General features: G+C 35.7%; 2 protein-coding genes across 3 annotated transcripts; both read right to left on the bottom strand.

Annotated features, from left to right (window-relative positions):
* Positions 1–803: 803 nt before the first annotated feature.
* On the bottom strand, positions 804–5,929 carry LOC307156190 (E3 ubiquitin-protein ligase TRIM47). 2 transcript variants are annotated; one of them, XM_079867428.1, is made up of 9 exons: positions 5,805–5,929; positions 4,993–5,144; positions 4,576–4,824; positions 4,159–4,401; positions 3,905–3,988; positions 3,191–3,651; positions 2,988–3,086; positions 2,762–2,840; positions 804–2,653 (listed from the first exon to the last, which is right to left on the bottom strand). In XM_079867428.1, exons 2-8 carry the CDS (start codon positions 5,054–5,056, stop codon positions 2,763–2,765), a joined length of 1,278 nt encoding a protein of 425 aa, XP_079723554.1. In that variant the 5' UTR covers positions 5,057–5,144; positions 5,805–5,929; the 3' UTR covers positions 804–2,653; position 2,762. The 2 variants fall into 2 exon arrangements, with proteins under 2 accessions (XP_079723554.1, XP_079723555.1); XM_079867429.1 differs by having other exon boundaries at positions 4,993–5,912.
* A 1,625-nt stretch (positions 5,930–7,554) lies between these two features.
* Positions 7,555–12,608, bottom strand: LOC307156188 (E3 ubiquitin-protein ligase TRIM21). The gene is made up of 7 exons (XM_079867423.1): positions 12,424–12,608; positions 11,591–12,150; positions 11,419–11,514; positions 9,305–9,538; positions 9,088–9,235; positions 8,914–8,940; positions 7,555–8,438 (listed from the first exon to the last, which is right to left on the bottom strand). The coding sequence occupies exons 2-7, from the start codon at positions 12,146–12,148 to the stop codon at positions 7,864–7,866; spliced, it is 1,638 nt and encodes a 545-aa protein (XP_079723549.1). The 5' UTR covers positions 12,149–12,150; positions 12,424–12,608; the 3' UTR covers positions 7,555–7,863.
* Between the last annotated feature and the right edge of the window lie 24 nt (positions 12,609–12,632).

Raw genomic sequence — 12,632 nt, forward strand, 5'->3', positions numbered from 1 at the left:
TTCTAATGATTGCTCTAACAGTGGACCTTTTTTCACCAAGCTGCTTGGCAATTTTCCCGTAGCCCTTTCCAGCCTTGTGGAGGTGTACAATTTTGTCTCTAGTGTCTTTGGACAGCTCTTTGGTCTTGGCCATGTTAGTAGTTGGATTCTTACTGATTGTATGGGGTGGACAGGTGTCTTTATGCAGCTAACGACCTCAAACAGGTGCATCTAATTTAGGATAATAAATGGAGTGGAGGTGGACATTTTAAAGGCAGACTAACAGGTCTTTGAGGGTCAGAATTCTAGTTGATAGACAGGTGTTCAAATACTTATTTGCAGCTGTATCATACAAATAAATTGTTAAAAAAATCATATATTGTGATTTCTGGATTTTTTTTTTTTAGATTATGTCTCTCACAGTGGACATGCACCTACGATGACAATTTCAGACCCCTCCATGATTTCCAAGTGGCAGAACTTGCAAAATAGCAGGGTGTTCAAATACTTATTTTCCTCACTGTATATGGTTAAATCTCTTGCTTTATAGTAAGGCTTTAAATGTTTGTTAAATTTATTAAAACATTTTATGCAGATAATTAACATACATAAACCTATTTTGTAATATATTCATATAATAAAATATTTTTATGGCGAAGATGGAGTTGTGACGTGATAAGTGGATTTAAAAATGGTCAAACTTTCCTTACATCAGGGAAAGGTTCTTTATTTAAAATGTACAATGTTTTCTGGACTAAGGTAGCTTTTCTACTTGTCTATTCAATATATGTCATTATTATTTAAGTCTTGTAAGATTTTTTAGGTGTACTTAAAAAAGTCACTCAACAGTAACATGTTTCTCAGAATTTATTTAGTCAACAAGATTACAATAGTTTTCAAATTATGCAGTTAAAATATTAAGTAAATAGAGAGCAAAATAAAAAAGCTAAATTCAAAAAGTGATTTAAAAGGTGTGAAACATCTGTGCAAAAAAATTATAATTTCCAAACCAGTTTCTCAAACATTCCTTCTGTCTGCCGACTCTACCTGCTTCGACCATTATTTGGAAACATTTATTCTATAATAATAATATATTAATTTTTCCACTAACAAACAGCAATGCGTGTAAAAATGTCACAGAGCCAGTGCTTTCAGATAACATACAGATGTTTAACAAAATATTTTATGCATATTAAGATGGAATACAAGAAAATTATATAAGATGGAAAAATGTTTTCATCTTTAGGCAGGGTTGCGGCACACTCTTTAAAGTCAAATTTAAGGATATTTTAAGACCTTTTTAAGGCCTGAAGAAATAAAAATGAATAGTGTACATTAGGGGTGTGCAATATTGACAAAAAATATATATATCGATTTTTTCGACACATCTGTGTTGTGGTACTGGTACCATGGCTGGTTTAGGCCTGTTGTTGACAGCAGATTCACGAAGATATTCATATTATTCATATTCTATGCGGTGGTCAGTTCACAGCAGTGACAGAAAGTAAAAAATTTATTAAGGGGCAATATTCTCCACCTTAAATTGATTTCCAGGGGCATTTTTTCTAAACTTATTAGACATATGCATCACCTATTATGTCAAATTCGAACATTCAAATTAAATTCTATTAGAATAATAACACAGTATATTAACAATCACATAAATAAAGCTATTTTTTAATTCAATATTTAAATATGAAATGATTTTGAATTTAAATTTTTTATTTAAAGGGTACTTTAAATATGAAACTAAAACCGCCAGTAGGTGGCAGCAAGTGAGTTGAGGGAGTAATTCATTCAACCGATTTGTTCAAACGGCTGATTCATTCAAGAAAGAAGCAATTGATTGAATCTTTAATTACACCTATTAGTTAAAAACGAGGATTCATTCAGTAAAATATAAAAAATGATCGCTGTCTGTTGCATGGAGACTCAGTTCAGCAACGGGTTCATTTTGAAATGTTCGTCGGCGAAATAAAGGGAAAACATAATATTGATAATATTATGTATAAAATGTAACAACGTATTGTTCATTTAACTTTTGTAAAAAACTTGCACATCATTAAAACAATAATTACAATATCATCATAGACAATTATACATATCGCACACCCCTACGCACATAAAGAATGAACTTGCAATTGAACTGACATTGACCCATTTTTTTCTCCTTCTCTCCTCCTTTTGCGTGCAAGGAGACTGACGTAATATGCTGCCGTAAATGACGCGAATTGTCACTTGAACAAGCAAATCCACAAAGAAAGAATAATAAAAAAAGATGTACGCTAATGAGATAGTTTTAACTTAAAGCATTTAGACGTCTAAGTCAGTGTCATCTAAAATTTAAGACCTCTCGTAAGTAAAAATAAGACTTTAAATTAAAAATTACATTTTAAATTGAATAAAAAACATCTAATTTAAGACTTTTTAAGGATCCACGGGAACCCTGTTAGGATTATGATACTAGTTACAGCTACTAAACTGTACTTCTGTGATTATATATATAAAAAAAAAATTCTTAATATATTGATGAGATTATTGGTTGAAAAGAAAGATTAATGATTTGTTCTTTAAGCTTGAAAGAACTTGCAAAGCAGTGCTTTTATCCTTTTTTGTAAAGGGTACATCCTGTAGATCCAAGAGGATGAAAGGATTAAAGCTCAGGAAGTGTCATCTGTGAAAGATCAGATGATTAACATAATATTTAGAACATGTTTAGATATCAAGTAAACTGGTATCAACATAGTGATATCAGATAAATGTATTAAAATGTGTTGTTTACATCAGCGATGACTCTCAGCGGAGTAATTCAGATCAGTGCAGAGCTCAGTCTTGTCTGCTTCCTCTTCCTCTTTATTTTTCTAATTAAAAAGGTAATAAGATCAAAAACATGCATCAATATAATATAATATAAATGTTTTTACCCTGCAACCCTACATAAGATAATTGGTTTGGGAAATGGATGGATAACAGTTGTTTTATAATTAATAATATATTGTAAGACTCACTTTGCTCATTTTCATTTCAGAGCATTTGATTTCTTCATTTTTCTCCATTGTGTCCTGGATCACCTGCTGCTCAAGCTTGTGCATCTTCACCTTCATTGCCTGTGATGAGAGAGAAAAGACCGATGTGATACTTCATCCAGTATGCTTTAAGATTTATAATTGGCTTTTGCTGTTGATCTGAATAAAAGATAACTTTTCATTACCTTTTTCTTTTCCCTCTTATCTTCAACAGGAACAGTGTTGTGAGTCTCGTGGTCTTCATCATTACAGGACAGACACACAGACGTATGATCATCTCTACAGAACAACTCCAGTGGTCTGTCATGTTTCTGGATTATTTTAGGATTAATATTCACCACAAGGTCAATCATCACGACCTGCTTTATCTTTAGGACTCTCCCATGAGGCTCCACTTTAGGCTCACAGTAAAAGCTCTGACACATCAGGATTTCAGATTGCTGCTCAAAATCTCTAAGATCTGCTCTATTGTTGAAATTTTCTTTACAGCATGGACATCTGTTATCGTGACTGCTTTCCCAGCATTCCTTCAGACAGGCCTTACAGAAGCTGTGTCCACATGGTGTTGTCACAGGATCAGTGGACAGCTCCAGACAAATGAAGCACTGAAGGTTTTCATTCAGGGCACTGCTTGAGAAAGCCATTTCTGAAAAAGAAAAAACAATACTTCAAAAAAAAAAAAAATCCCAAAATATGTGAACTTAAAGACAAAATCGACTTTATATAAACAAAAAGTTTACAGTTCAAAGTTTTAAAAAGGTGCAAATTTATCCATAATTGCTCAAATATGTATTGAAAATAACAATATACATTATTTATGCTTAATATTAGCATCTTTGTATTATATTTGAAATATATATTTATGAGGGGGATAGAAGATCCTGCTATTACTAACTCACTTGAAGGTTTGTACAGAGTCTCTTCTGGGACGTCTGTTTTTAAAGGTTGTGAATATGCTGTCATTATCGGTTCCCTCTTGTAACCTTTAAAAAAAAATACAAAACATAATTTTAAAGGCATAATAAATAGACACATCTCATGGACATTAAAATATCACACATATACTTTACTTTTGTTACTCGTCAAACTAAGCATGTTGCTAGCTTAAATTTCATATTATGAAAATGCATTGGAAAAACAAATATATGTATACCTGTGTTTTTCTCAAAGAGTTGCACAATCTCTCTAAGAGCTGTGTTGCATTTTAGATCAGGACATTTGTTGAATGTTTCTTTACAATATGGGCAGGTGCAGACCTGACTGTTGTCCCAGCACTTATCAAGGCAGGTCTTACAGAAGTTGTGTCCACATGGAGTGGTGACTGGATCATTGAATACATCCAGACAGATGCAACACTGAAGCTCTTCAGATAACAGACCACCGGCGCATAACTGGGCTGAAAGCAGAAGAAATGTATTAACTTCAGGAAGTCCTCACTTTTGAAGTGCACATCATCTGTTCTGATTTTAGTAAATATTTTGTACAATAAGTTTTGTGCAAATGCAAAATTGTGCACATTTCTGAAACACGATTTCTAATAAATGATTTTAGCTTTAAAATATACCCCTACCTGTGGTGTATGTCTCAAAGAGTTGCACAATTTCTCTAAGAACTGTGTTGCTCTTTAGATCAGGTCTTTTGTTGAATGTTTCTTTACAATATGGGCATTTGTAATCCTGACTGTTGTCCCAGCATGCTTTCAGACAGGTCTTGCAAAAGTTGTGTCCACATGGAGTGGTGACTGGATCATTGAGCACATCCAGACACACTGGACACTTATGCTCCTCTGTCAGAAAACACCCGCTGCAGAGACCCATAACTGGAAAAATGGGGAAATTACTTGAATGTTTATAATCCTAACATTCATTAAAATAGTCAACAAAACAAGTAATACTTAACATATCAGTAGCCTACTGTGCATTCAAACACCCACCATTTCATTACTGAGTGATTGCATAATGTATACGTTCAGACCAGGAAGACTTACATGGAGGCAAATCGATGCTTTCTCTTCTAACATGTCTGCAATTTGGTGGTAAGTGTTTTGCCATTTCTTATAGGCCTACAATCCACCAGCTTTTTCAACCAGGTGTTACAGCAAAATTCACCTTATTTCATAATAGATGTCATCAGGCCTTCCTGTAATAATGAGTGAAGTTATATCTCTTTTACAAAAATCATACGGCCAAATAACACATCAACAAGTAATAATATATAAACATATAAATGACAAATCAATTACAGACAAATCGATTTCAAACGAGATTTAGACAGAAATAAACAAGAAATAAATAGGCCTAAACAAACCGTAAGATGGCTGCCCTTCAAACTGCGCCAATTAAGCATAAAAATAATGAATAAATAGTTACAGGTATCCATGCAGTCGGCTATTTTTTATTTATTTATTTTTTTTTTTTTCATTTTCTTCTCGATAAAATCAAACCGATTTGTTTGAATTTGGCAACTGTGCTATAAAAGTTTTGGGTGTTAAGCTACCGTGCGTGTTTCCGAACTCTGAGCCTTGAATTACAGCTGATTAATAGAATACCCAAATACTCCTGGTTCCGTTTTGCTGCATTAAAAATGTATCTGGAAGGAATCTGTGAAAAATCATGGCTATTTGGCGGAGGCTTCTGGTTTGAGTTCGCACCTGTGGTTCGCACATACAACTCTGAAAAATCAAACGCAGGTAAATTATTGGCTACGCCACTGTTAAATGTCGTAATACATTGTAATGTAAATTAAAACATTTTAATTAACATTAAATCACTGTTCAGGTAAATCGCTTTCATCACATACCTCTGATTATCTGTCTGAGTAAACTTTAGCCCTCTGAAAAATACAATAAGCGAAGAAATATGTCCTCCTCGTTTGTATTTAGTTTCACTTTCTCCATGTAAAGTGTAATTGTACGCCCGTCGCCCTAGCGGAGGAACACCACAATGCTGAAAACAAAACTCACTAATGCAAAAATAAAAAAAATAGACTATGTTACAAACACATTGATTAAAGCAAAGCACATACCAATATAGAACTGTCATTCCTATTCCTGTCATTTGTATCCTTAGATATTATATTAACACATATTTTCTATTTCACACTTTTTCTATTTATTTATTTTTTCATTTGAAATGTAAATTGTTCATTCATTTTACTTGCCAGTTGTGATGATCAGAGGAGCTAAGTTTTTACCTTTTCTATTAAAACATGGGATGAAGAGTTTCTTAGTGAAAGAGTAGATGAGACCTGGATTCCACACCATAAAAGGTGACCATAATCCACAAACACACCCACCTTCCAGGGCTTAACTGTCAGAGACAGAAAAACAAGATAATCCTTCATTGACAACCTCATAGTTTTTATGGTTCCTCAGCCACACAATTCAGAAACCAGTCTCAGGAAATGGTGTGACGATCCCCATTTAAGCAGATGCTCTGACCACTCCTAAATCCCACTCAGTTTTCCCCTTTACCAACATCTTACAGTAAAATCTCCCAGAGGAGAAACCCTCTTTTGTCAGGACAAGGATAGAAATCAAACCTCTTGTCATTGTGTGGGATGTCTTGCTTTTAGTCTCCATGTCTCGTCTCAGACAGGATGAGCTTTGGATGAGCTGTATCAGGACCCAGAATCACATCCAATTGAAAGAGAATCCAGAATATATGAATCACAGCTTCAGAATTCAAAGATTTTGATGAGTTAAATATTCAAAACAAAGATGCTTGACAGAGTTCAGCATTTGAATTTAATCACATTGTTGTTACTGCCACATCCACTGCAGCTCTGAGGAGACAATATTGAATTAATATTTTGAATTCGTTCTTATTTTTATATTTTCCAGTTTCATTTTTAGTTAAAGTTTTAGTAATTTTGCCATTTTTATTTGTCTTTTTTTGTCTTTACAGTTGTTTAGTTGTTTTAGTACATCAAGTTAAACTAAATGAGAAATGTTAACCCTGCCATCAATCAGTTTGAAAGAACTCAGATCATGCACATTACCACAAAACTGAAATCATTTAAAAACGTTTTGAGATGCCAATGTTTGAATTTTTTGTTTTTCATTCGAATGTTAAGTTATTAATCGCTCAGTGATGAAAAACACTCAAATAAATCATGTGTTCGGAAACGGCATTCAAATATCAAACTGACACTGGAGGCTTTAATGATAAAAGCCATACTGACAAAGTGATAGCCTATACCAAGCCATTATTGACAAAATGCAATACATTAATATTTCTATATTGTCCTATTAATCTAATATTTTACTTCCATTCTTGGAGAGCGAAAATGCATGTTACATTTGAGCAATAAAGTGCTTTGCTTTAAATGTTAAATCATCTGGTCATTTTTAACAACAAGAATACATTTCTGAGGAAAAGTGTTTAGCTGCTGCACAAATCTTTAATATAAACATGAGCTGACACAGCGTTAAGATACTTACATTGATTTACCTTTAATCCAGCATGCACTGACTGTGAACTAATCAAAGTTTAAGTGTCTTCTGTTAAAAAAAGTGTCAGTAGTGTTGCTCAAAAAGACGTTTCCTGGTTGTTTTAATACCCCTGACGTGATTGGACAAACAATAGGGTCCTGAAATGATGGTGTTATCTATTCAGTCTCAGTATCAGACAAAACATCAAAATAATAGAGATAATGGTGTGATTTGTGTGTGTGTGTGTGTGTGTGTGTGTGAATTACTGTCATGATTCAATACAATTCATCAATAAAACAAATTTAAAAATCATCTTTATTTGAGGTGTTACTGTAATGTTAGAAACATGATTGTGAAAAGAAATGTTCTGCAAGCAAAAAATACTTTCATTATTTTATTACAAATGACAATTGTTGTAATTTTTTTCTACAAATGGTTATCATTGACTAAAATCCACTTATTGCTGCTGACAGGTGAGATGATCAGTGGGGCTGAATTTGTATCTCCATTATTAAAGCCTGGGCTGAAGTAAGGATAGAGTTTCTCTGTAAAAGACTGATTGGTGAAAGAGTAGATATGAGACCTGGACTCCACATCATAAAAGGAGACCAGACCCTCCTCATAATCCACAAACACACCCACCTTATGAGGCTTCACTCTCAGGGAGAGAGACACAGACAGACAGTCACAGGCCTTGTACTCGCTTCCATTCCTCAACCATAGAGTCCAGAGTCCATTCTTTGGACTCAGAGTGATTATTCCCTTCCTGATAATAGACTCCCTCGCCACACCTAAGTCCCACTCAGTTTTCCCTTCTACTTGCACCTCAAAATAAAATTTCCCAGAGGAGAATCCCTCCTTCCCCAGGACACTGGGACATTTATCAAACCTCCATGGATTGTCTGGGACAATCTGTCGTGTTTCTCCATATCCAACTTGTTTGTCATCTTCAGACAAGAGGAGTTTTGGGTGTGCAGTGTCAGGATCCATAGTCACATTCACTGAGAGACAGATCAGAACATGTACTTAGCAGACTTTTAACATACTTGTGTAGTACGGGATAAACAATACAACCATAGTATACGGGTATTGCATTAACTTTTTCTTTTTGTTATTGTCCCATTAAAACTTCCTGGAAATGTGTTACAATGTGTGTTTATCACTTATATTAGCTACTTTTCAAATGCCCTTTATGTATAGATTGTATTGATTTACACTTGTCCCAGACTTTCAATCTCAAAATATTATTTATTACTTTTAGTAAAAATTAAAAAAAAATCATGTGATATATGTATATATTAAATGCTGGACATTGTTTGTAGACAAATTAAACTAGTGAGAAAAGTGAGATTCTTTTTCAAAAAGTTCACACAGTCCAAAGTACACATAGTTGAGGAAACACCCATACATCTATAAATGTGTAAATGTTTGTGTATGAATGTTTAAATGTAGGGAAAGGTCACAGATGACTTGTACCTGTAAACTTCTCAATCCTCCTCAGCTCTGTGGAAACAATTTATACATTTGATTAGTATTCTTTAAAGAACGTAAATAAGTTGTAGAACTGTAGCCAGTCTTAGCTTTTAAGCATAATTAAATGCTAGAAAAACCAAGCAGTTTTCATTCTAATCATCACAGTGAGAAGCTCACCAGCTCCTGTAATCTTCACCATTGCACCATTGAGAAATTCTTGATGCTTTGATAGAGCTCTCCTCAGAGCGTCCTCCCTCAGATTAGTGTCAGTACTGAACCCAGTCCAGATCTTGGTGTCTAACGGGCTGCACAGGGATGGATAAGTCTACAGCAGGAGAGAAGCATGTTGAGTGTTGTCCTGTGATGTGCTGCGAGCAGAGAGACAGACACTGACCTGTAGGAGGTGCAGGTGATCTTCAGTGTGTGAGAGCTGCTCCAGTTCAGTGTCTCTTCTCTTCAGCTCAGTGATCTCCTGCTTCAGCTCTTTAATGAGCTCTTCAGCCTGCTTCTCTTCTGCTTTCTGCTTCTGCTCCATCACCTCCAGCAGCTCAGACTGACAGCTCTCAATGGAGCGGAGCAGATCCGTGAACAGCTCAACACAGTCCACTTTCTCTTTTTCTGAGCTTTGCTAAATAAAGGACAATGTACAGTCAAGTCTTATGACGTGGATGCTACCATTTTCACTTTTCTACTGTCCAGTGACAATTCGGAAAACGCCTATCCAGTAACGATCGTAACTTGAACAGAATTTTTTTTCCATCATGCATTTTTCCTTTCCACTGCACTGCTTTTTCATGGTTTAAACACACGCTAGGGTAGACGGACGTGTTTGACAGTTGCCCAAAGCTGATCTTAAGGTAAACAGCGTATTCTTATTTCAGGGTTGTTATTTAAGCAGAGAGTTTGCCTTGTGCATTCAGTATAACAGCAAGGTTTCAACTGAACTATACATATGCATTTTATACACTTACATTACATTCTTGGTCCGTTCATGCAATAAATGCACGTTCTTAAAAGAGCGAGGTTTTCTAACATATTTCAAATAGGTATGACCTATTTTAGTGGCTGCCAAATGACACTTTAAAATCAGTCAGAGATACAAGTGAATATGAAGATACATAGGCTATTCATTCATGAAGATAAATGAAACTCCCCGTTATTAGCACCTTAATAGCACGCAAATATTTCTGTCCATTTTTGCTTGTGTGACAGTTAGTAAAAGAAAGATACTGCAATTTTCTGTGGTTATTTTTTGATTGGCATTCTACAGCACTTCATCAAACTTCTCAACACACAGCCCGCCTCAGGCTCAGGTTGTTTTTAATCAATGCCCAAATCTTAAAAAACACAAACCTTATCTGTGCCTAAATTCTGATTGGGACGTTTGGGTGAATGAGAAGAGAATGCATGATGTGCTCTTATCTTGGTCACAAGCCACATCCTCTATTTATATGACTCATTTCCTGTAAAAGGTCCACCTTTATAGATTCTGGAGGAGTCAGGTAGGCATATAATATTCTCTTCTTTGATTATATTATCTCGTCAGGGTCTACTCTGATCTCTACCGTACCCCCTAGGCCTAAGGTTCTTACTCTACAGCAATAAACAGACTGAGACAATACTATTCAGAGTTTTGAGGGCAGTCCTAATTCTCATTTTATTATTTCTTGCAGAGGAAAAAGCTAAATACACCACTCTATGCCAGCTAAGCTGGAAGCTTCATGGGCCAGAATACACAATTACTTTTTAAGGCTTACCCTGTCTTAGTTCAATATATGCGCTGTCTCTAAGAAAATCATTTGTCTTTTTCTGAGGGTCGTGGTCTGTGGCTGGCTTCCGCTTGCTGCAGTCTCTCTCCAGAAGATCTCACACACACACATCTACAACTCTGCTAGAGAGCTCAAAAAGGCCCCATTTTATAATCACTAATGATTCAAAATATCTCTACATTTGCGAACATGTTGCCTCTACTTGCATCCACATATTTCCTGCGTGCGTTAATTGTTACATTACTTGCTTCAATGCTTGGTTTTACCTGCCTCAGTGCTTTCCTGTTTGCGTCAATGGCATTAACAATTCACACATTTTTTATTGTACATTTGATCAGTTTTCTACCTTTCTAGACATTTATCTCCTAACTGTTGTTACACACAACAATGCTCCTGTTCCCCAAACCACATGTTCACCCACACACATAATGCAATACGCGTCATTTTTACAGGATGTGGTCTATACATGTGTGCTCACTCACAGTATATGTTTTTGTCCCCTTATGAAAACTTCATGGCCCCTAGAGATTTTCCAAGATCTGTCATTTTCTTCTTTTTATTATATCTTTTCTTATAATTTAGATCTTTATATGTTTAGAAGAGAGCACTCCATTTCTCTTCAACAATGAACTGCTAAAATGTATACTTTGAATGCAGTTTATGTACATAATTAAATAGATCAATCAATGTTGTGTTTCGATCACATTAAAACTTTGTATGACCATGCAACAAGACTTACCTTGCTGAGCTGTACCAAGCATTTGATATCTTCAATTTTCTTCATTCTGCTCTGAATCATCAAATGAACCTCAGCCTGCCTCCTCCCAAACTGAGACTGTGGACAGAAATGAAGCGTTTTTTTTAGGCAAAGTCATTAAAGTACAAATTAATATAGATTAAGCGTCTCTCACCTTCCGTTCTCCACTCTCCTCCTCTACAGTAACAGTGTTGTGGGTTTTGTGGTCTTTTATCATACACGACTTGCACACACACATCTGATCATCTCTGCAGAACAGCTCCAAGGGACTCTCATGCTTTGGGCAAATATAATTATCCAGATTCTCCACAGGGTTGATAAGTTTGTGTTTCTTCAGTTTTGCTACGGTGTTATGAGGCTCTAGGTGTGTTTTACAGAAAGATCCTTCGCAATGCAGGCAAGACTTTAAAGCACCTCTCTTTATTTTTGTGCAGGCATCACATGGTATTACTCCAGGTTGGACGGGACTTTCTACCCTTTTCAGTTGTTCAATGAGATCTCTGAACTCTCTGTTGATGTCAAGATCTGGTCTCAAGTGAAAGTCCTTCTTGCAAAGGGGGCATCGAGTCTCCATACTGCTGTCCCAGTGTTTACTGATACATTCCATGCAGAAGTTGTGTCCACACGGAATGGTTGCAGGGTCGGTGAAGAAATCCTGACATATTGAACACAGGCACTGTTCTGCAGCCTGGGAACTGCTGGAAGAAGCCATCACTGGAGGGAGAAGAAAATAATGATTGTACAAAGGATATAAATACACACTTAGGATATAAGATAACTATGCCTGCCCCTCCCTATTAAGCAAATTTAACCTGTCAAACTGGTTTTGACACAGGATGTGAGATGCAGCATATAGTTTAATTGACATTACACAAAAGATTTACATTACAAACAAATTAAATTAAAATAAATCATCAAATGCATCAATTAACAAGCACAAAAACAAAAAAAAATACATTTCACTGGCAAATTAGAAGCTTTGCTTACCTCTGAGTTGGTGTGCCCTCGGTGCAGCTGTGGTGTACTGCAAATGGAAGGAGTGTACATTGCCACCTGTTCCTCCTCACTGTACGTCACCTTCTTTCATAACATCATAACACCCCTCCCATGCAATTATGTTGCAACTTACTTTACTCTGGTGTATTGAGCAGTAGCATGCTATCATTTTAAGGCTGACTGATGTTCTCAGTAAGATG

The sequence above is a fragment of the Squalius cephalus genome (assembly GCF_949319135.1).
Source record: "Squalius cephalus genome assembly, chromosome: 3".
NCBI classification, from domain to species: domain Eukaryota; kingdom Metazoa; phylum Chordata; class Actinopteri; order Cypriniformes; family Leuciscidae; genus Squalius; species Squalius cephalus.